This window comes from Erinaceus europaeus, chromosome 4, assembly GCF_950295315.1.
Source record: "Erinaceus europaeus chromosome 4, mEriEur2.1, whole genome shotgun sequence".
Classification (NCBI taxonomy): Eukaryota; Metazoa; Chordata; class Mammalia; order Eulipotyphla; family Erinaceidae; genus Erinaceus; species Erinaceus europaeus.
In genome coordinates this window covers 63,299,127-63,324,250 of record NC_080165.1, presented here as the reverse complement: position 1 = coordinate 63,324,250, position 25,124 = coordinate 63,299,127, and the positions used below count along the sequence as shown (strand labels likewise).

Genomic DNA, 25,124 nt, shown 5'->3' with positions numbered 1-25,124 from the left:
ATATTCTCTAGAAAATAAGCTGTTGTGAATTCTCTAGTATGCATTACCAAAAAAAAAAAAAAATGAAGTCTTAACTAAATAGTGCTTCATTTACAAATTTCTCAAATTTCAAAAAAAAAATTCTCACGTTCAGTTACCCATATTAATTATTTCCTCTTGAATGTTTTTCTTCCCTCCTCTAAAAATTATTCCATTAAAGAATAAAGGGGAAAGGAGGGAAGAAAGAATAATGAGTCTATCTGTTTTATCTTGCTTGCCTCAGGAAGCTTGAGCTCCCCTGATGGAATTCTCTTCTGGAGAAACTAGTGGCTTAGGCAGGATCTAGTTCCACTGCAAACCTTGGTCTGACACTAGCATCACACAGTGTCCCAGCTGGAAATGGAAGACAGAATTCAAAGGCCCAAGTCAAGTGGAAGTGAATTCCTATAGTTTTCTCTGCTTCTTCTACCCTGCCAGCAGCTTTGGGACATTGCCTGGCAGAATGACAAAGATAGTAAAGGAGTTTTTAGCCTGAAGACAAAAATTACTTAATAAGTGAGGGAAAATAAACATATTAAACATTAGGAGATTTTTTCCCCCTAAAATTTAGTTGGAGGGTCTTTTCTTTTGAAGGAGCTTTAGGAGTTTTAAAAAAGGTAAACATTATTGTGTGTTTGATGTGGGTCTGTCAGAGATTTAATGAAAGGAGAAATCTGGAGTCAAATGCTAATAGCTGATAATTGAACAAATTGTTGAGGTCATCCTGGTGAAGAATAATCTGATAATTGACAAGTTTTGTTTCCTGGTCTCTTTTGTAAGTGCTTCTAAAATTGTTTTGAGTACTGAACATTGCTGCAGCACAAGTGACAATTGTAAATTTATCTTCAAAAATCACCCAAAACATAATTTAGGAAGGGTTTCTTAATCTCAAAATGCAATGACAAATGTGAAGTCAGCCTTATATAATAATCAAGAATTTGACATGCTTTCTTTATAAGTACTGGTACTTCAAAGATTCAAGATGATAAGAGAATTGTAAACAGGTGGTGAATGGGCATGGGTTGAAATTTCTAGAGTTCCTGGAGGTATTTGATGGGAGGCATGCCTGTAATGTTCTCAAAACCAGGAAATTTAGCTTGTTTTAGATTTATATTCAATAAGACAGAAAAATAATTTTTCATTTGTCTTTGCAAGCCTAAGTTGAGGTAGAAAAGGGTAACATCACTATTAGTGTAGCAGATAGAGAATATAAATGGATGACTCACATAGTTTCTGTCTAGGAATTTTTATTCTGCTTAGCTTGATGATTCTAGAAATGTTTCTGAAAAGAAGCAAATAGCAAGCCTACTCAATTCTGTGCATTTAAATGAAGTTCTAGGAGGGCTGGCATATTCATATCACTCAGTATCATGTTCTTTGGAATTTATGATCTCCTGATGTGGTATAGATAATCTGAAACTTAAGTACATAAAATTTCACAAGCGTCTTTGGAAATACAGATTTTAGTTTGAAAGGAAGAAAGGGATTTCTACAAAGCCCAGAATCAAAGCTGAGTCTACAACTGTCCTCAAATCAAAGGGAACAGTATATATCAGAGGAACAGAAGTCAAAGCCCTGAAACTTTGGAAGGTGGAAGTCGAACCTAAGACATCTTGCTTCCACCAACATAAAACTAGTGAAAGATAGACAGGAAAAAAAAAAGTCTGTCCACTAGCATAGGGAAACTTATTTGCTGTAGCCTGGGCTATAGGCGTAACAAACTAGTTTCTCTGCAAGTTTGATCTCCTAAGCTCTATCCCATGTAGGCTTGAGTAAAAAAATGTGTAGATTTCCCTTGTCATGATAACCACCAAAGCAATAATTAGAAGATGCACATTAAAGTAAACAAAGTAATAGAATGCTGCAATAAGAAAGGCATAAAAATGGGTGCTGGGTGGTCGCTCAGCAGACTGAGCGCACATGCTACCATGTGCAAGGACCCAGGCTCCAGCCCCAGCTCCCCATCTACAGGGCATGAACTTCATAAGTGATGAATTAGGTCTTCAGGTGACTATCTTTCTTTCTCCCTCTCTACCTCCTTTCCCCCTCTCAATTTATCCTATCAAATTAAATACAATTTTAAAAAGAGGAAAAAAATGTCCACCAGGAACAGAGGATTCGTGGTGCTGGCATCCAGCCCCAGTAATAAAGCTGGGGGCAATAAAAAATAAAATAAATAATAAAAAATAAAAAGTTGTAGGTAGTCGGATGGTAGTGCAGCAGGTTAAGCGCACTTGGCGCAAAGCCCAACACCAGGCACTAAGAATCCTGGTTTGAGCCCCCGGCTCCCCACCTGCAGGGGAGTTGCTCCACAGGCGGTGAAGCAGGTCTGCAGGTGTCTATCTTTCTCTCTCCTCTCTGTCTTCCCCTCCTCTCTCCATTTCTCTCTGTCCTATCCAACAATGACCTCAATAACTACAACAATAAGACAACAAGAGCAACAAAAAGGAATAAATAAAAAAATCTAAAAATAATAATAATTAAAAAGGTGTGAAATTACTAAAACAAAATCTACAGGAAAGATATGGAGGGAAACAATAAAATTTACAGTTTATGCTTAATAGTCTAGTAAAAATATCTAGGAAGATTAAATAAAGAAGAAAAGAATAAAGACACAGTTTGAAACAATAATATTTAGAAGAAAGAAGGATGTAGCTTTACATACCTTAGATATTTTTAAATTAGACTATTTTGAATGGCCTCATGGCAATAAATTAAAAATAAACAAAATAATTTATTTAAAAACATAACACTGAACTACATGCAAGAAAAACATAAAAATCTTCTTGCCCTGTTATTGGGGCATTTTTCATCTTTAATTTAAATTTAATTTAATTTAATTATTAATTTAATAATGATTGATGAGATAACAAGATTGTAGGATAAGATAAGTTCCCACCACCAGAGTTCTGTATTGCATCCCCTCCATTGGAAGTTTCCCTATTCATTATCCCTCTGGGAGTATGGACCAAATATCTTTATGGGATGCAGAAGGTGGGATGTCTGGCTTCTGTAATTGCTACTCTGCTGGATATGGGCATTGGCTGGTCGATCCATACTACCAGCCAGTTTCTGTCTTTCCCTAGTAGGCAGGGCTCTGAAGAGGTAGGGTTCTGGGACATATTGGTGAGATCATCTGGGAAGTCAGGTTGGTGTCATGATAGCACCTACAATTTGGTGGCTGAAAAAGCATTAAGATATAAAGCAGAACAATTTGTTTAATAATCAGAAACCTAAGAATATAGCAGATGAGATTTGCAGTCTTTATGTTGGAAAAAGCTAGGGAGCCTATTTTAGATATATTCCAAGGGGCCCATGACTTTACTAATTTTTCCTGAGCCTGATAGCTAACATTGCAAAGTTAGAGTTGGGAATAGGACTAGAAAGCTGGATCAGGGCAGAGAGAAGCTCCCAAATAATGGGAAGAGTATATAAATACCATTAACTGTAAGCCCCATCGAACTGACCTAGGGTGCATGTCTATTCATAGTTAGCACTGGAGCCTGTGTAACCTCTGCATCCCTGTCAGTCAGAACTTGCATTCCATGGTCATAGCTGGGAACCTTCTGGTTATGCAAAGAAACTCTCATGTCTGAGGCTTCAATGTCCCAGGTTCAATTCAGAGCTGAACAGTCAGTGCTCTGAAAAGGAAAAGGGAAAGGAAAAGGAAAAAAAAAAAAAATATATATATATATATATATATATCCACTTCAGTAGCAGATATACTAGATATACTAAAATTGAAACGATACAGAGATTAGCATGGCGCCTACACAGTTGTTTTAGTTTAATGACAGAGAGAGGTACCAAAAGAGATCAAAATGCCGCTCAGCTTTAGTTTATGGTGGTGCAGGAGACTAAACCCGAGGCTTTGTTACACTGGGCATGAAAGTTATTTGGCACCACTATTATGCTATCTCTGCCACTCAGCAACATTAAAATCTATCTAAGTCTATAATTAACAAATAAATCTGTTTAAAAAAAAAGTTTTTTTTAAGAGCTAGACAAAAAACGTAAGATATAAGGGAAGAGAAAGACCAAACTCAGTGTTTCATTTTTCTTAAGTTTACCAAATATTCAAAGAATAAAAGCTAGATTAAACCTGTTGGCTTTTGATTTAGGATTTTTCACTTTGCTCATATGCTTATTAATATAAGTGATTTTATGACCTACTTGAATTTTCGTATAATTTCTCACCAGAAAATGTATCATTGTGTAATAAAAGGAGAAAAAATCATGAGAAAATGAATGTTTGGATAATGGTAATAAAGAATTCATTTAGGGGAACTACATAAGAGGAAACTTTAAGGGAGTCAGGAGATAGCGCAGTGGGATAAGTGCATGTGGTACAAAGCTCAAGGACCGGTTTAAGGATCCTGGTTGGAGCCCCCAGCTCCCCCCTGCAAGGGAGTCGCATCGCAAGCGATGAAGCAGGTCTGCAGGTGTCTATCTTTTTCTCCTCCTCTCTGTCTTCCCCTCCTTTCTCCATTTCTCTCTGTCCTATCCAACAACAACAACACTAACTACAACACTAAAACAGCAAGGGCAATAAAAGGGAATAAATAAATAAATATTTTTTTAAAAGAGGAGGCTTTAAAAGATTCTGTGATGTTTTGTTTTTTAAATTAAGTAAAAGGTACACTGGTATTTATTTAAGCAAAAAGGGAGGTACAAGAAATTGTATCATTTTTTTTTACATATTTGAAGTAGTTCATACCCAAAATAATCACATGAGTTAAGGTGATTCATCACCTTCCTAGTTGAACAGAAATTTGTGAAGCATATCACAAATTTATCTGCATATCACAAGATACTAAAAAAGTATTTGATAACATTATACATTTACAAGTTGATTGAAAAGACTAAAAACTGTGATGGGGAGATAACATAATAGTTATACAAAAAAATTTCATGCCTGAGACTCTGAGATCCCAGATTCAGTCCTCTTGAGCAGTGTTCTAGGGTCTCTCTCTCTCTCTCATTAAAAAACTTCAAAAAAGAACAAATAAAATTTACATATTAAAAAGTGACTTTCTTTTTTAAAAACTATGAATTTAAGTAAATAATCTTAATTTTTTAAAGATTATTAACCCAAGACTACACTAAATATTTTAAAGGTAGGATACTAGGTTGAACAAGACAAGAATGTCTTAAACACTAAAGATACTAGCTAAGACAATGATGGAGTTGAAAATTAAGTATGTGAATTTGAAAAGAAGAAATATATGTCATTACTTGCAGACAATCTGATGGCTTAGAACTGCCAAGAGCATTTAATGATGTAGCCAAAAGAAGATGTTCAGAAATTTACTTGTATGGTACATAAACCATACATAACAATGAATTGCTTTCCTGTGTATCTGAGCCAACTATCAGACAATACATTTTTCCACTTACAATAGCAACAAAAGCTTTAGAGTTCTAGAAAGTAATTTAATTGGAAACATACATGATATTTATAGAGAAAAATGATACAATTTTTGTAGGCAGGATTAAGTAGAAAGCTATATACAGTGTTCATGATAAATCAATATCATTATCTTGATAAGTCTTAAATTAATATCTTAATTAACTATTTCTACTTAAAATTTGAGGATGGCCTGTGTTATCATTTTACAAGTTGGTTCTAAATTTTTTAAGTTCATTTAAAATTTTTTTTATATTATCTTTATTTATTTATTTATTGGAGACAGTCAGAAATCAAGCAAAAGGGAGAGACAGAGAGGGAAAGAGACAGAAAGACATGTGCAATCATGCTTTACCACTCGCAAAGGTTTCCCCCTGCAGGTGGGGACTGGGGGCTTAGACCTGGGTCCTTGCACATTGTAACATGAGTGCTCAACCAGGTGCACCACCACCCAGCCCCAGTTCTAAATTTTTTAAGAAAGAGCAAAAAACAGCCAAATTTATTTTGAAAAAGAACAAGATGGAAGTGGCTTGTCCTATTTTGATGCCAAGTTTTTATGACAAATCATTTAAAATAAGAGTTCTTATACATATAGTCAAATAGATGCATCTTTTTAACAGACAGCTCTGAGACAGACACATTTATTTATATGTGGAAATTATGTTATATAACAGAATTATGATAGCAAGCCTTTTATGGTTAATGGTATAAAAGTAAATTAAAGCAACAACTAGGGCAACAAAAAGGGGGAAAAATGGCCTCCAGGAGCGGTGGATTCATGGTGCAGGCACCGAGCCCAGCAATAACCCTGGAGGAAAAAAAAAAAGTAAATTAAAATCAGGCCCATATCTGATACTTCTTACAGATTATAGTCAAAGTAAATGAAAGACAAAGTTTAAAGTTTTTATAAGAACATATAGAAAACATTCCTATGGTTTTAAGTAAAATCAGTTTTCTTGAAGACATAAAAAAAGTTAATAATTATATTGGAAATAAGACATTCACTTAACAAAAAAACTCCACTATAAGGAAATATGTGCATAAAACTCACAAAGGATTCATATCCAGAACATATAGTGAAGGAAAAAGAAAGACAACTCAATTACAAGGGGAGTAAGAATGTGTATAAGGAATTCACAGAAGAAACCTAAACAGTCAATATACATATGCAAAGATGATAAGCTTCTCTCTAACAATCATAAAAATGCTGACTAGAACTAAGTAGTTTTTTTGTATTTTATATTTTAAAAAATAATAATTTTGTTTGTGAAGTAACCATACTTTACAAACCTTTATGTTTTTAGAAGAGATCAGAACACCACTCGATTCTGGCATATGACATTTGCCAGGGATCTAACCTGGAACCTTAAGAATATCTCTCCTGGTCAGTGAGGTATTATTTAAACTGACCATATTTAAAAAATATTTTTGTGTATTTACTACTGGATAGAGACAGCCAGAAATCGACGGGGGGGGGGGGATAGACACCTGCAGCCCTGCTTCATCACTCGTGAAGCTTTTCCCCTGCAGGTGAGTACCAGGGCCTTGAACCTGCATCCTTGTGTGCTGTAATGTGAGTGATTAACCAGGTTCACTGCTGCTTGGCCCCCTGCCCACATTAAAAAAAAATCGTATTATTATCTTTATTTTACTTACTGGGCAGAGAGAGCCAGAAATCGAGAGGGAAGGGGGTGATAAGAGAGGGAGAGATAGAGAGGCACTTGCAACACTGCTTCACCATTTGGAAACCATTCCCCTGCATGTGGGGACTGGGGACTTGAACCTGGGTCCTTGAGTATTGTAATATGTGCACTCAACCAGGTATGCCACCACCTGGCCCCCAACCACATTTGCAAATATAAAGGCAGATTAGAGAGACAGATTACTGTATCGGGTGCCTGAATTGGCATGCACATGAAAGTGCAACACATGAAAGTGCAGCAGCAATGGAGGAAGCTTCACAGATCTGGTATTTCTCCTTTTCTCTGTCTCTTCCTTCCTCTCTGTCTCTTTCTAAATGAAAAATGTTATCCAAAATGGTGAAACCATGGATTCATAAAGTCACGACTCCACCACCCCCAATAAAAAGTACTAGTCAATATGTATATGCCTAGCGATTAAACATATAGAAGGAAAATAAGAACTTACCTAACTGATTATATTTAAATTTTTATAACTGGGGCCAGTCAATGGCACACCTGATTGAGTACACATGATCCCATGAGCAATACCCCCACCTACAGGGGTGGATTTATAGTGCTGGCATCAAGCCCAAGCAATAATCCTAGTGGTAATAAATAAAAAATATTAACATATTTATATGATTACTCTGAAGAACATTATTGCAATAATATGTGACAAAGAGAAGCTGCACATTTTCTACACCTTGGTAACTTCTATGTGAGCACTACAAAGTCTCACCTTTGTGCCCAACTTTATATTATTAACAGCAACATGGTTTGTAAAAGAAAAACTAAAAATCAATAAGATATAAACTGTGGCATATTCCTTTGCTGAAATACTATATGTCCATGAAAAGTAGAGAATCAGCGCCACATGAAGCAATGTAAAGTATCTCAAAAAACATAATGTGGAAGAAGATACCAGTTGCCGTTGTGTGCAGTAGGGGAAGCAGCATGTACAACTCTATGCATGGTTTCATCCAGAAATACGGAGACACATTGAGAAGTGCTTCCCACTGATTGCAGTATGGTCATCACCTCAGGAAGGACAGAAGGGCAATAGGAATAAAGGGTTGAAATCACATCAATGCCAAAAATAAAAAAAACAAAAAACTGTAGAACAATTTGGACAACATGTTAAGAATTTACAAAGTTAGGTGGTTGCTACAGGAGTACCTTTTATGTAATTGTCTATATGTTATTTCACCCATAAAATTGTCCATAATTTCTTTTTTTAAAATGCGTGTCTTCTATCAGCAAGTTTCCTTAATGAGGAGTTGCCATTGACTCTCCTACTTTGCCACTTATAGGAGATTGCACGCCTCCAAAAGGAAATTCAGGAACTGAAGGATGAACTGGCCATTGTCACTGGGGAGATGAGGACAGAGGCTCTCACGGAAGCAGAGCTCCTTCAGTAAGTTTGCAAATTTTGCTCTCTTTTCTTTAACAGTCAAAGTTTGTGTTAACTTCTTTGTTGGCCCTGATGGTATGAATTCACCTCAAAGTATGAAGGTCTCCTAGGACAGGCTGAAATTGCAAGGAGGCGCCAGTTCAGAGTGGCAGCTTTCCATGAAAAGCTGGATAAGGCTGCAGTGTTTTTGCCACCTAAGCTTTGAGGAAATAAAAAACAGTGTACACAGAGCATGGGAATATCCTCTCATGCCAGCCAAAGAAAAGGGATTGTAAAATATTCATGCAATTTTAAAACATATACACCAAACACTCTTAAGCTATGGGTCTCAGGTTGAAAGGAATTCAAGAAATATCCTTTGTGTTAAACAGCATCTTCTTGCAAGCACCCATTTATCCCATGCCAAAATAAGCCTTCTCCTTTAATAAGTAGATGGCCTATATATTTTAGTTCAGATGCTTGAAATGGGGATGAAAGCAGGTATTCAGGACTTTATACAGTGCACAGTGCGGCATCTTTCAGAGCCTTTAGATTTGCAGCCATATGGCATATCAGTAACTCTCATTCTCTCCTTGATCCTGAGCCTCAATGTGAGCTTTCTTGTTTCTGTGCTACTTATTAGACATATTTAGAGTAATGATAGTGGACTTGGCTTTGAGTGCAGTGGAGCTCTATATTTCCAAATAAGAAATAGTGCCACACAAGATTTTTATAAAGGTATATTGTTATTTTCCCTAACCCTCTCTCAAAAGCAATGACAAAAATGATAAATAATAGAGATAGCTGAAAGAAACATTTTATTTAAATGATTGCATGGCTGTCTCTAGATACAGATTTAACATTTGAGAAGCCTCAAGCAAGGTTTCTGTTAAACTCTAAGCTATTCCTCATCTAGGATGGCATTTCCTAATCATAGAACACTGTGTGTAGTAACATGATAGACCCTCACAGCTCTCCTCACAAAATTCCTTTGGGACATGTTTACAATTCAGGTGAAAACTACTGACAAATAACATTTTAAAGGCTTTCATGTCACCTCCTGAAATAACTAGGGATAACTTTAGTTGCTGAGTGAGAAACCTAACTAGAACTTCTTTTTTTTTTTTTTTTAACTCGGGAACTCTCCAACTCTGGAACTCTCTGGCCCTCTCTCTCTTTTTTTTTTTTTTTTTAATTTAAGAAAGGATTAATTAACAAAACCATAGGGTAGGAGGGGTACAACTCCATACAATTCCCACCGCCCAATCTCCATATCCCACCCCCTCCCACGATAGCTTTCCCATTCTCTATCCCTCTGGGAGCATGGACCCAGGGTCATTGTGGGATGCAGAAGGTAGAAGGTCTGGCTTCTGTAATTGCTTCCTCGCTGAACATGGGCGTTGACTGGTCGGTCCATACTCCCAGTCTGCCTCTCTCTTTCCCTATTAGGATGGGTCTCTGGGGAAGCTGAGCTCCAGGACACATTGGTGGTGTCTTCAATCCAGGGAAGTCTGGCCGGCATCCTGATGACACCTGGAACCTGGTGACTGAAAAGAGACTTAACATACAAAGCCAAACAAATTGTTGTGCAATCATGGACCCAAAGCTTGGAAAAGTGGAAAGGTAGTATTAGGGAGGTACTCACTGCAAACTCTAGTATACTTCTGCTTTCTTACTTTGGTGCCATACTCCAAACTCAGTCAATTTCTGCTTTGCGTTTCTACTTCTTCTTCTTTTTTTTTTTTACATGCATAACATTCCCCAGATTCCCATTTAGCAATACAACCCCCACTATTTCATTCATCATTTTTCATGGACCTGTATTCTCCCCACCCACCCACCCACCCCAGAGTCTTTTACTTTGGTGTAATATTCCAATTCCATTTCAGGTTCGACTTGTGTTTTCTTTTCTAATCTTGTTCTTCAACTTCGGCCTGAGAGTGAGATCATCCCATATTCATCCTTCTGTTTCTGACTTATTTCACTCAACATGATTTTTTCAAGGTCCATCCAAGATCGGCTGAAAACGGTGAAGTCACCATTTTTTACAGCTGAGTAGTGTTCCATTGTGTATATATACCACAACTTGGTCAGCCACTCATCTGTTGTTGGACACCTGGGTTGCTTCCAGGTTTTGGCTATTACAAATTGTGCTGCCAAGAACATATGTGTACACAGATCTTTTTGGATGGATGTGTTGGGTTCCTTAGGATATATCCCCAGGAGGGGAATTGCAGGGTCATAGGGTAGGTCCATTTCTAGCCTTCTGAGAGTTCTCCAGACTGTTCTCCACAGAGGTTGGACCAATTGACATTCCCACCAGCAGTGCAGGAGGGTTCCTTTGACCCCACACCCTCTCCAGCATTTGCTGCTGTTACCTTTTCTGATGTGTGACATTCTCACAGGAGTGAAGTGATATCTCATTGTTGTCTTGATTTGCATTTCTCTGACAATCAGAGACTTGGAGCATTTTTTCATGTGTTTCTCGGCCTTTTGGATCTCTTCTGTGGTGAATATTCTGTCCAATTCCTCCCCCCACTTTTGGATGGGGTTATTTGTTGTCTTGTTGTTGAGTCTGGTAAGCTCCTTATATATGTTGGTTATTAAACTCTTATCTGATGTATGGCATGTAAAGATCTTCTCCCATTCTGTGAGGGGTCTCTTGATTTGGGTAGTGGTTTCTTTTGCTGTGAAGAAGCTTTTTAATTTGATGTAGTCCCATAGGTTTATACTTGCCTTAGTCTTCCTTGTAATTGGATTCGTTTCATTGAAAATGTCTTTAAAATTTATGTGGAAAAAAGTTCTTCCAATATTTTCCTCTAAGTATCTGATAGTTTTGGTCTAACATCCAAGTCCTTGATCCACCTGGAATTTACTTTTGTATTTGGTGAAATACAGTGATTCAGCTTCATTCTTCTGCATGTTTCAATCCATTGTTTCCAACACCATTTGTTGAAGAGACTCTGCTTTCCCCATGTAATAGTCTGGGCCCCTTTGTCAAAGATTAGATGTCCATAGGTGTGGGGCCTCATTTCTGGGCTCTCAATTCTATTCCACTGGTCAGTGTGTCTGTTCATGTTCCAGTACCAAGCAGTTTTGATGACAATGGCCCTATAATACAGTTTGAGATCTGGCAGTGTGATGCCTCCGGTTCTGTTCTTTTTTCTCAAGATTGTTTTGGCAATTCTAGGTCTTTTCTGGTTCCAGATAAACATTTGTAGCATTTGTTCTATTCTCCTAAAAAATGTGCTTGGGATCTTGATGGGGATAGCATTAAATTTGTAGATGGCTCTGGGTAATATATTCATTTTGATGATGTTAATTCTTCCAACCCATGAGCATGGAATATCTTTCCACTTCTTTGTGTCTTTTTCAATTTCTTTGAGTAGTGACTCATAATTTTCAGTATACAAGTCTTTCACTTCTTTGGTTAGGTTTATTCCTAGATATTTTATTGTTTTTGTTGCTATAGAAAAAGGAACTGATTTCTGGATTTCAATTTCTTCTAACTTAGTGTTTGCATAGAGGAATGCCACTGACTTTTGAATGTTAATTTTATAGCCTGACACAGTACTGTATTGCCTGATGATTTCCAAAAGCTTCTTGCTAGATTCCTTAGGTTTTTCCATGTATACTATCATGTCATCTGCAAATAAGGAGAGTTTGACTTCTTCTCTTCCAATCTGTATTCCTTTAATTCCTTGCTCCTGCCTGATTGCTATGGCAAGAACTTCCAACACTATGTTGAATAGTAATGGTGATAGTGGGCAGCCCTGTCTAGTACCTGATCTGAGGGGAAATGCTTCCAGTTTTTCACCATTGAGTATGATGTTGGCTGTAGGTTTGCTATATATAGACTCCACTATCTTCAGGAATTTTCCATCTATTCCTATTTTTTGTAGTGTTTTGATCATAAAGGGATGTTGTATTTTGTCAAAGGCTTTCTCTGCATCTATTTATATGACCATGTGGTTTTTGGTCTTGCTTTTGTTGATGTGGTGGATCACATTGATTGATTTACGTATATTAAACCAACCTTGCATGCCTGGGATAAACCCCACTTGGTCATGATGAACAGTCTTTTTGATATACTGCTGTATCCGGTTGGCTAGAATTTTGTTCAATATTTTCGCATCTATGTTCATCAGAGATATTGGTCTGTAGTTTTCTTTTTTGGTTGTGTCCCTGTCTGCTTTTGGTATCAGGGTGATGTTGGCTTCATAGAAGCTTGCAGGGAGTATTCCAGTGTCTTCAATCTTCTGGAAGACTTTTAAAAGTAGAGGTATTAGTTCTTCTTTGAAAGTTTTGTAGAATTCATTTGTAAAACCATCTGGTCCAGGACATTTATTTTTGGGAAGATTTTTGATAACTGTTTCAATTTCATTAGCTGTGATGGGCCTGTTCATGTTGTCCACTTCCTCTTTACTTAGTTTTGGAAGTTGGTAGGTATCTAGGAAATCATTCATTTCTTCCAGGTTCTCTAACTTGGTGGCATATAGTTGTTCATAGAAGCCTCGCATGATATGTTGAATTTCTGCAGTGTCTGTTGTGATATCTCCTCTTTCATTTACTATCCGATTTATTTGGGTCTTCTCCCTTTTTTGTTTTGTGAGTCTGGCTAAAGGTTTGTCGATTTTGTTTACTCTTTCGAAGAACCAACATTTACTTTCATTGATCTTTTGTATGGTTTTCCTATTCTCAATGTTATTTATTTCTGCCCTAACTTTAGTAATTTCTGTCCTTCTGGTTGCTTTAGGGTTCCTTTGTTGTTCTTCTTCTAGGTCTTTAAGATGTGCAATCAGGCTGTTTATTTGTGCCTTTTCTTGTTTCCTAATGTGTGCTTGTATAGCTATGAACTTCCCTCTTTGGACTGCTTTAGCTGTGTCCCAAATATTTTGATAGCTTGTGTCTTCATTTTCATTGAACTCTCGAAACATTTTGATTTCTTCCTTGATTTCCTCTTTGACCCAGAAGTTGTTAAGAAGTGTACTGTTGAGCTTCCACATTTTGGCACTGTTACTAATCTTTTGTTGATTGTTAAGTGTTAGTTTAATTCCACTGTGGTCTGAGAAGATGCTTGGGATGATTTCAGTGCTCTTGAATAGGCTGATGCTGTCTTTGTGGCCTAACATATGGTCTATCCTTGAGAATGATCCATGTGGATTTGAGTAAAATGTGTATTCCAGTTTCTTGGGATGAATGACTCTGAAAATGTCCAATAGTTCTAGTTTATCTATCTCTTCATTTAGCTCCCTTATGTCTTTACTTATTTTCTTCCTGGATGATCTGTCAAGTTGAGATAGTGGGGTGTTGAAGTCCCCTACTATGATTGTGTTACTGTTAATATATTGCTGTAGCTCTTTCAGTAGAAGTTTGATGTATTTAGATGGCTTCTCATTGGGTGCATAGATATTAATAATTGTTAAGTCCTCTTGATTGACTGATCCTCTGAGCATTAAGTAGTGTCCATTCCTATCTTTTTTAATCTTATGTATTTTAAAGTCTATCATGTCAGATATGAGAATAGCTGTTCCTGCCCTTTTTTGTGGGCCATTGGCTTGAATGATAGTTTTCCATCCTTTCACTTTAAGTCTGTGTTTGTCTTGTTGCGTTAGGTGAGTTTCCTGTAGACAACATATTGTTGGGTTGTGTTTTCTGATCCATCTTCCTACTCTGTGTCTTTTAATAGGTGAATTCAGGCCATTCACATTTATTGATATCAAAGATTGAAGATATTTGAACGCCATTCTTGTAGAGTTTTAGAGTGTTTTGATATATGTTCTATTTGTGGTGGTCTGGTTGTTTATAGGAAACCTTTCAGAACTTCTTTCAAGGCAGGCTTGGTGATGGTTGCTTCCTTCAACTGTTGCTTGTCTGAGAAGGTTTTGATGCTTCCATCTAGTCTGAATGACAATCTAGCAGGATATAGTATTCTTGGCTGAAAGCCTTTCTCATTGAGCACTCGATAGATATCTTGCCATTCTCTTCTGGCCTGTAGTGTTTGTGTGGAGAAGTCTGCTGCTAATCTTATGGGTTTTCCTTTGTAGGTGACTCTTTGTTTTTCTCTTGCAGCCTTGAGGATCCTTTCTTTATCCTTATTCCTTTCCAATCTAAGTATGACATGTCTTGGTGTCTTTAGGTCTGGGTTAATTCTGTTTGGGACCCTCTGGGCTTCTTGAATCTTTATGTCTTTGGTGTTGTCTAGACTAGAGAAATTTTCAGCTATTATGGCCTGGAGAACGCTTTCTTCCTCCCCTTCTCTTTCTTCCTCTGGTAAGCCAATAATGCGTATATTGTTTCTTTTGAAGTCATCCCATAGGACTCTGTTGTTGTTTTCAGCATCTCTTAATCTCTTTTTGAGATCTCTTACTTCTTCTTTAGTTGTCTCTAATTCATCCTCAATCTTGCTAATTCTGTCTTCAGCCTCATTGATTCTATTCTCTCTGCCCACTACTGCTTTCTGGAGTTCATCTATTTTGTTGCCCTGCTCTGATACTGTTTTAGCTTGTTCAGCTAGTTGCCTTCTTAGTTCAGCAATTTCAGCTTTCAGCTCTCTAATAACCATGAGATTATTAGAATTTTCTTCCATATTCTCATTTGTTGTTCCTGCAGTTCTGATTACAATTTTTTCAAATTCTTTACTCACTCCTGTTATTATTTCCTTAGCTAATGTTTGGATGTTGAACTTGTTGTTTTGTGCTTCGCCCTCTGGAGGACTTTTAGCTGGACTCTTGTCCTGGTTCGAGTCTCCATTATTTTTTCTTGTTGTTTTAACCATTTTATATAAGCTAACAGTTTTTTCAATCCCTGAGTTGGAATTCAGTGGTGTAAAAGCCTTTTTTTTTTCCCCCTGTAGGCTATGGTAGCCTGAGGGCTTTTAAACTATCAATAGGCTTCTTGGCTTAATCAATGACTCCTGACCAAGAGATAAAGCAGGGTGTGGCAGAGATAATCCAGTGGTTATGCAAAGAGACTTTCACAGCCCTTCAGCTATGCCACCGAGGTATAGGTCTTCTCCTGAGTTTCCCGGTTAGATCTCTGTGCCCTGGTGTCCCTCCCTGTTGCTGCTCCAGATTCTGAGGGTAGTAGCAATGGAGACTCAGAGTTGTACTTGGTGAGTCTCTGGGGAGTCCTTTCCTCCCTTCAGCTGTCCCCTTGTTGGTGGAGCAGACTGGAGGTGGTGTCTCCACTGACAGACTGTCGAACTGTTAGCAGTCACTTAATCTCTCCTTAGGCCCCTCTCTCCTCTCTGTCACCAGCCACGCGTGTTTGTACTCACGGGTGATTTACTGGGTTTCTGTGGTCATTCTAGTCCTGTCTTGTTTCAGTCTGGGTGGTCTCCTTTGGTATTCCTAGTTGATCCGGGAGAGGAGAGGAGAGGAGAGAAAGCGATCTGAACTAGAACTTCTTAACTATGCTACTCTCCTAAGCCCCAAGCCCTGGCAAAAAAAAAAAAAAAAAAAAAAGAGTAGGGGGTTGGATTGCCAACTGAGCCCTGCTCAAGAAGATCTGCCCCAGCAAGTGGAGACGGGGCTTGAACCTGATCCTTGTGCGTTACAGTATGTATGCTCAACTGTGTACACCACTGCTCAGCTGCCCAGTTACTAGTTTTGAAGATGACTTATCAGAATTTTGACCATCAAGTAAGCGTCCAGTTGGGAAAATAAAAATCTCTTTAGGCCTTTCATAAAAGGAATTTGATATCTAAAATGTACTTGCTATGGGTGCAGGAACTTCTTTACCACCAAAACTGAAGGGGGCAGAAAGTTGTATTGCCAAAGCCTAAGACAAGAAATAGTCATCAGAAGAGACCTTATTGAGTAATGCCCCTTATAAGCTGTTTCACAGAAGAACTGCAAGTGATGTTAGGTACATTGTCATGCTAGTGGGGTACCAGATTCTCCATCTTCCCTTCTGGTACTTTGCTAGTGCCTCCATGGAACGTTCTCACCTGGAAACCAATTCTTTTTTTGTCTGTTTCTTTATTATTATTATTTTTATTTATAAAAAGGAAACATTGACAAAAACCATAGGATAAGAGGGGTACAACTCCACACAGTTCCCACCACCAGAACTCTGTATACCATCCCCTCCCCTGATAGCTTTCCTATTCTTTATTCCTCTGGGAGTATGGACCCAGAGTCATTATGGGGTACAGAAGATGGAAGGTCTCGCTTCTGTAATTGCTTTCCTGCTGAACATGGGTGTTGACAGGTCGATCCATACTCCCAGCCTGTCTCTCTCTTTCCCTAGTGGGGCAGAGTTCTGGGGAAGCAGGGCTCCAGGACACATTGGTAGGGTCATAGGCAGTCTGCCCAGGGAAGTCCAGTTGGCATCATTTTAGCATCTGGAACCTAGTGACTGAAAAAAATAGTTAACATATAAAGCCAAGCAAATTGTTGACCAATCATGAACCTAAATACTGGAATAGTTCATATGAAGAGTTGGGGAGTCTCCATTTTGTAGATAGTTAGTAGGCATATTTTAGTTGTATTCCAAAAGAATCCATGATTATACTAGTTGTTTTTTTTCCTGAGCCTGACATCTAATACGCAGGTATATCCAAGTTATTGTCTGGGAAGATGATGTCATGAATGGAAAAAGGACCAGAAATCTGGATCAGGGAGGAAAGTAGCTCCCAAATATGGGAAAGGTATATAAATATTGTTGACTATAAACCCCATCGGTTTGATCTGATCTGGGGCCCATATTCAGCTTAGGAGCCTTTGTGACCTCTGCAGCCCTGTAGAACTGAGTTCACATTCTGTGGTCATGAATAGGGATGTTCCAAGCTGCCCAAGTTTCAGGACCCCTCTTCCTCAGGTGGAATATAGAGTATATTGTCCAGCTTCTCTTCGGAGGATGGAACACTCTCTACTGTTGTTGATCCAAGTTGAGGCAAGGTCCTATGGGGGCCCACCAAGGGGGTCTATTTTGTTGTTCCTGATAGAGATGACCAGTAGAAATGGAGAGAGGGATTTATTTGAGGTCTAGGCCCATCATGTCTGTTTGGGAATCTCAGGACTCCCCAACTAGGGCCCCAGCTAATGGGTTGGCCTGATAGTGACTAAAGGGACATCATTAAAGTATGCCAGTCTCTTGCCCTTATTCAGCTTTTGCAGTCCTTGCTTTGCTAAGGTTAGCTTTGGAGTGAGTGAGGGAATTGTAATAGGAAGTAGGTAAGGAGATAATTAGAATATAATTAGAAACTATTTTACTAGGAAATTTATGGTGTCTTTTCATATCTTTCTACTTGCTTACTGCATATACTGACTCACTGCGACTATTGTGCACTTTTGCTTTCAGTAATAATATTTTGCCATAATTTATGGATACATGTGGACATATGCCCTATCTCATGGGACCTGGTCTATATCTAGGTTTTGGGACTTTGTTAGGGAGTGAAACACCTGAAATGGAATTAGAGAATCCTATGAAAGGAAAGGTCTCACCAGAGTAATGAGGCTGAAGGGTTGACATTCCATGCCTGATGTCTCTCGACAAGTCAGAAGTGAAACATACCCGAGGTGGTATTCGTTGCATTGATTACGTTGGGATCAGCAGATGCAATATCATTTGGTATGAATTGAGAGAAGCATTCAGGAAAGTGAGCCCCACCCTAGAGGTTCCAGGACTGGGGTGAATATTGGCTCTATAAAGGAAGCAGGAGGTTCCTGCTGTCTTAGGGTTTAAGAAGGCAATAGTTAGTTATAGCTGTAATCAAATTATTTGGCAATTGGTTTAACTTTGAAAATCCCATTGTTAGGATTTGCTGTATCATACACAAAAGCACCATAACTTATGTCCCTTGACATTATTTGTATATAGCTGTGTCTTATAGAGTAATGCCACTGATTGCTTCTGTTCTTCCTGGAAACCAGGGGTAATTAATGCATTTTCCTGTGGCACACAGTCGAACTGGTGGAAAGGTAGAAATTAGATTTAAGAACTAACAGAGCAAAGAACAGCATGTTTGATAAACAGTTTTCTTTATTTTTTTTATTCTCACATGTTACTGAGGTAGCTTGCTGTGAAGATAAGACAGACAAGTGCCATCTTCAGCTCTGTCCACTCCCATTGCCTTTTTTTTCTACCACAAGAGTTATCCATAGGGATCTGTGCAAAAACAAATCTGCTGATGTAGGCAGCTTGTTTCCCTTTCTTTTTTCTTGATAGGTCAGAGGAATTGAGAGGGACAGGGGAGTTGGAAAAGGACAGAAAAAGAGAAAAAGAGAGACCTATAGACCTGCTCCTCTGCTCATGAAGCCAACTCACAAATCAGTACTGGGGGCTTGAGTCTATATCCTTGTGCATGTTAATTTGTACACTCAATTGGGCATGCCACTGCCCAGTCTACAAGCCTTATTATTACTGGAAATAGTAATAAGCACAAATACCTCCTAGTTGCTTCAAACCCCAACCAAGAAGGGTTGCCCAAGCCTCAAATCTAGAAAAAATAAGTTCACAGAGGTGATACAAAACGAGGAGTACTAACATTGAGAGATACAGGAACAAGAGTAACTTAAAGCATTGAGGGTTTTAGTGCTAGACTTTACAAGAAGAAAAATTAAGTATCTTTAATATACAAAAGACTGAATTCCATCTATGATTTTCATAAAATTAAATATAGAGATCTTGTAAATGAAAAAAATGCAGTTATTGTCATTAAAATCCTAATCAGACAAACAGACTGGGAATATAGATCACCCAATGGCCATGTCCAGCAGAGAAGCAATTACAGAAACCAAAACTCCCACCTTCTGTACCCCATAAAAATTTTTGGTCCATACTCCCAGGGGTGGGGGATCATCCAGGCTAATGAGTACAAAAATAAAAGGACAAAAGTAAAGATTGAAAAGTAACATAAAGAATGACAGGCTTTCCAATATCTAATAAATAAGGGTTTATGAAGAAAAAAAATAGAGATGTTGCAGTGAAGTCAATATTTAGACATTTATAAATCTTAGAACTAAATTGATTAAAGTCAAAGATGCAGGAAAGATTAACATGTGCATTATACTTACTAAAGTACAGTGACATAGAAAATGTTTTAGTATCTTGAAATATAGAAAAGGATCTGTAAGTTATCAATGACAAAAAATATCACTAACTATTCAAAATATGGTAGAAACAAACCTCATCCTCAACTTTGGTAAAAGAATTCCTAGTGCAGATAGACAGCATAGCAGAAAGATTCTTTTAATGGAGATTCTATATATAGCTAAATTAGTATTCAAAGTGAAACAAAGTCATTTTCATACATTAAAACTTTCAGATAAAAAATAAACCACCATATATCCTCTATTTTTTAAAAAAATTTATTTATAAAAAGGAAACATTGACAAAGCCATAGGATAACAGGGGTACAGCTCTGCACAATTCCCACCACCAACCCCTCTCTATACCAACCCCTCCCCTGATAGCTTTCCTACTCTTTAACCCTCTGGGAATATGGATCCAAGATCATTGTGGGATGCAGAAGGTAGAACGTCTGGCTTTTGTAATTGCTTCCCTGCTGAACATGGGCATTGACAGGCTGATCCATACTCCCATCCTGTCTCTCTCTTTCCCTAGTGAGGAAGGGCTCTAGGGAAGCAGAGCTCCAGGACACATTGGTGGGGTTGTCTGTCCAGGGAAGTCTGGTTGCATTCTGCTAGCATCTGGAACCTGGTGGCTGAAAAGAGAGTTAATATACAAAGCCAAACAAACTGTTGGACAATTATGGACCTGAAGGCTGGAATAGTGCAGGCGAGGTGTTGGGGGGGGGGGGCTGCACTTTGTGCATATTTTGGTTATATTTCAAAGGGCCTGTAGCTATACTAGTTTTTTTTTTTTTTGCCTGAGCCTGAAATATGATAAGCAGGTGAATCCTAATTATTGTCAGGGGAGATGATGTCATGGCTGGGAAAAGGACCAGAAAGCTGGATCAGGGAAGAGAGTAGCTCCCTAATATGGGAAACGGGTATAAATATTACTGTAAACCCCATCAATCTGATGTGATCTGGGGCCCATAATTAGCTGAGGCGCCTGTGTGACCTCTACATCCTTCTAGATCTGAGGTCACATTCTGTAGTCGTGAGTGGGAACATTCCATGCTGCCCCAGTATCGACCCATCTTCCTCAGGTGTATCATAGAGTATGTTGTCCATCCTCCCTTAGGAGAATGGAACATTCTCTACCATTGTTGATCCAGGTTGAGTGCAAGGTCCGATGGGGCCCCACAAAGGGGTCTATTTTGTTGTTTCTGATATAGATGACTGGTAACAATGGAGAGAGGGATATATTCGAGGTCTAGGCCCATCATGTCTGTTTGGGAGTCTCAGGACTCCCCAATTAGGGCCCCAGCTGGTGGATTGGACTGATAGTGACTAAAGAGTCATCGTTAAAGTATGCCAGTCTCTTGCCCTTATTCAGATTTTGCAGTCCTTTCTTAGCTATGGTTAGCTTTGGAGTGAGTGAGAGAATAGTAGTGAGGAAGTAGGTGAGGAGGGTATCTAAGTCTATTTCATTATGAACTTAATACTGATTCACTAAAGTTTATTATGTATTTTTGCTTTCAGGTATATATTTTGCCCGAATTTGTAGATACATGTGAACATATGCTTTATGTTATGGGACCTGGCCTATATCTAGGTTTTGGGACTGTGTTAGGAAGTGAACCTCCTGGAATGGAATTAGAGACTACCATGAAAGGAAAGGTTTCACCTGAGTAATGAGAGTGAAGGGTTGGCAATCCATGCCTGATGTCTCTGTACACAGTCTGACGTGAAGCATGCTGAGATGGCACTCGTTGCATTGATTAGGTTGGAATCACTGGATGCAATATCATTTGGCCTGACTTGAGAGAAGCATGCAGGGAAGTGAACCCCACCCCAGAGGTTCCAGGATTGGGAGAAACATAGGCTCTATAGATGAAGCGGGAGATTCCTGTTGTCTTAGGGTTTAAGAAGACAATAGATAGTTGTTTGGCAATTGAATTAACTTTGAAGAATCCCGTTGTTAGGATTTACTGTATCATACATACCCTTACCATATTTCATGTCCTATGAGATTGTTTGCTATGTCACCAGTTGCTTTTGTTCTCCCTGGACTAAGCTTTTAAGAGAGTCAACATATCAAAGAGTCAGCCTATGTGTTAAAAAGACTCAGTCTGTGCTTTAAAAAGTTTGAGATATTGAATCAATTTTCCCCTATCATATTAATTAAATAGTGATTTATATGACTGCAAATTGATAGGAGTGTACATAAACACCATGCCCACCACCAAAAGACTGTGTCTAATCCCCCACCCCCACTCTGCACCATGAAGCTGAACATTCACCCTCACCCTCCACCCAGGATTTTTTCTTTGGTGCCCTACTCCAAATTCAGTCAAATCCTGATTTGAGTTTCCCTTTCTGTTCTTCTTTTACAACTTCTGTTTATGAGTGGGATCATCCCATACTTGTCCTTATCTTTCTGACTTAGCTCACATAACATAAGTCCTTCTAGCTCTGTCCAAAATGGGTCAGAGAAGGTGCGTTCATTGTTCTTAATAGCTGCATAGTATTCCATTGTGTATATATACCACAGTTTTCTTAGCCACTCATCTGTTGTTGGGCACCTGGGTTGCTTCCAGGTTTTAGCTATTACGAATTGTGCTACTATGAACATAGGTGTGCACATATCTTTTTGGTTGGGTGTTAGGGAATCCTTGGGGTATATCCTCAGGAGAGAAATTACTGGGTCATATGGAAGGTCTATGTCTAGCCTTGTGAGATCTCCAGACTGCTCTCCACAGAGGCAGGACCAATTTACATTCCCACCAGCAGTGTAGGATTCCTCTATCCCTACAGCCTCTCTAGCATTTGTTGCTGCTGTCCTTTTTGATCTATGCCATTCTCACAGGAGTGAGGTGGTATCTCAATGTTGTCTTAATTTACATTTCTCTGACAGTCAGCGACCTGGAGCAATTTTTCATGTGTTTGTTAGCCTTTTGGATCTCCTCTGAAGTGAATTTTTTTTTTTGTATCCTCTGCCCATTTTTGAATGGGTCGTTTGCTTTTTTGGTGCTAAGGTTGCTGAACTCTTTTTATATTTTGGTTATTAGTCTCTCATCTGATGTATGGCATGTGAAGATCTTCTCCCATTGTGTGAGGGGTCTTTATACTTGTATGATAGTTTCTTTGGTTGTGCAGAAGTTTTTCAATTTGATGTAGTCCCACTGGTTTGTTTCTGCTTTAGTCTTCCTTGCAGTTGGGTTTGTTTCATCAAAGCTGTCCTTGAGGTTTAGGTGGGAAAGTGTTCACCAATGTTTTCCTCTAAGTATTTGATAGTTTCTGGTCTAACATCCAGCTCCTTGATAGATTTGGAGTTGATTTTTGTTTCTGGTGAGATAAAGTGGTTCAGTTTAATTCTTCTGCATGTTTCAACCCAGTTTTCCCAGCACCATTTATTGAAGAAAGTCTCCTTCTTCAATTTAATACTTTGGGCCCCCTTATCAAAGATTAGATGTCCATAGTTGTGGGGGTTTAGATCTGGGCATTTAATTCTGTTCCACTGGTCTGTGTGCCTATTTTTGTTCTAGTACCAGGCTGTTTTGATGATGATGGCCTTGTAATATAGTTTGAGATCTGGGAGTGTGATGATGCCTCCATTTCTGTTTCTTTTCCTCAAGATTGTTTTGGCAATTCTAGGTGTTTTCTGGTTCCAGATAAATGATTGTAGTTTTTGTTTTATTCTGTTAAAGAAGCTTGGTAGAACTTTGATGGGTATCACGTTAAATTTGTATATGGCTCTGGGGAGAATATTCATTTTGATGATATTTATTCTTCCAATCCATGAGCATGGGATGTCTTTCCATTTCTTGGTATCAGTTTTTATTTCCTTGAAGAGTGACTCATAGTTTTCAGTATACAAGTCTTTCATTTCTTTGATCAGCTTTATTTATTTTATTTATTGATTTTGCTGCAACAGTGAATGGTAGTGATTTCTGTATGTTTTCTTCAGATTTAGTGTTGGCATAGAGAAATGCCACTGATTTTTGTACATTGATTTTGTAGCCTGACACCTTGCTATATTGCCAAATAACTTACAATAGTTTTCTGCTGGATTCTTTAGGTTCCTCTCTTTTTTAAAAAAAATATTTACTTATTTATTCCCCTTTCTTGCCCTTGTTGTTTTATTGTTGTAGTTATTATTGCTGTTGCTATTGGTGTTGTCATTGTTGGATAGTACAGAGAGAAATGGAAAGCAGAGGGGAAGACAAAGACTGGGAGAGAAAGATAGACACCTGCAGACCTGCTTCACCCTTCACCGCTTCTGAAGCAACTTCCCTGCAGGTGGGGAGCTCGGGGCTCAAATTGGGATCCTTATGCAGGTCCTTGTGCTTCGCGCCAAGTGTGCTTAACCCGCTTCGATACCGCCCGACTCCCAGGTTCCTCTCTTAAAGAAATTACCATAGGCTGTAGTTTCACAGAAAGAAAATTCTACATAGTATGACAACAATGAGGAAATTTTGTTATGTCTTCTTTCTTTCTTTCTTTTTCTTTCTTTCTTTTTCTTTTTTCATTCTCTCTTTCTTTCTTTCTTTATTCCCTTTTGTTGCCGTTGTTTTATTGTTGTAGTTATTATTGTTGCTGTTATTGATGTCATCATTGTTGGATAGGACAGAGAGAAATGGAGAGAGAAGGGAAGACAAGAGGGGGGAGAGAAAGATAGACACTGCAGGCCTGCTTCACCGCCTGTGAAGTGACTCCCCTGCAGGTGGGGAGTTAGGGGCTCAAACCGGGATCCTTACTCCAGTCTTTGTGGTTGGCATGTTATGTCTTCTTTAAGGTACTTTATAATATAACTTTAGTCTATCTCTTACTACTTTACTATTTATTCCGTAAATGAGTGTTTCTGTTTAAAAGTTCCTAAAAACCATTCACAGAACTTTGAGAGGGCTAGAATATAGAAAAGTAATTTAAAAAGTACATATTTATAATATTAAAGTTATTTTAGATATTGGATTGATTTATTTTGAACAGATATCAAATGTTCAGAATAGATTGTACATATATAGTATGTAGGGATACCATTAATTTTTGTATGACAGTAGGTCTTTCTTCCAATCATTCAATATTTATAATTTATCTAATATTTACAAAATTCTAGTGAAGACACTAGAGAAACACAAAATGCAAGTAACATAGATTCAACTCTCAAAGGAGTTATGATTTAGTGACAGTAACAAATATGAATGCAAGTCATTATGATGCAGTATTTTAGTATTAAGAGAAGATATAAAAAGTGCAAGAAGATTGCAAAGATATTAATTATTAATTTTAAGCCCAGGAACTGTGAATTTAGTTCATGTGCTAATAAGTAAACTTCAACACTCCCCAATGAAATAGTTCCTCAGCTGTCAATATTAGTTTACTATGTAGCATTACATGTTATCACCAATTAGGGTGAAGTAATACTGCAAACTATACTGTCAGATCAAAACATAGCACCGGGCTCCCCACCTGCCAGGGAGTCACTTCACAAGCGGTGAGCAGGTCTGCAGGTGTCTATCTTTTGCTCCCCCTCTCAGTCTCTTCTCCTCCTCTCCTCTCTCCATTTTTCTCTGTCCTATCCAACAGCGATGACAACAGTAATAACT

General features: G+C 38.3%; 1 protein-coding gene across 1 annotated transcript in view; it reads left to right on the top strand.

The window, feature by feature from the left end:
* KIF6 (kinesin family member 6) overlaps positions 1-25,124 on the top strand; it is a 538,059-nt gene that overhangs the window by 206,606 nt on the left and 306,329 nt on the right. The window contains exon 10 of the mRNA XM_060189745.1: positions 8,418-8,521. Within this exon, the coding sequence (XP_060045728.1) occupies positions 8,418-8,521 (104 nt within the window). The remainder of the gene's footprint in view (positions 1-8,417; positions 8,522-25,124) is intronic.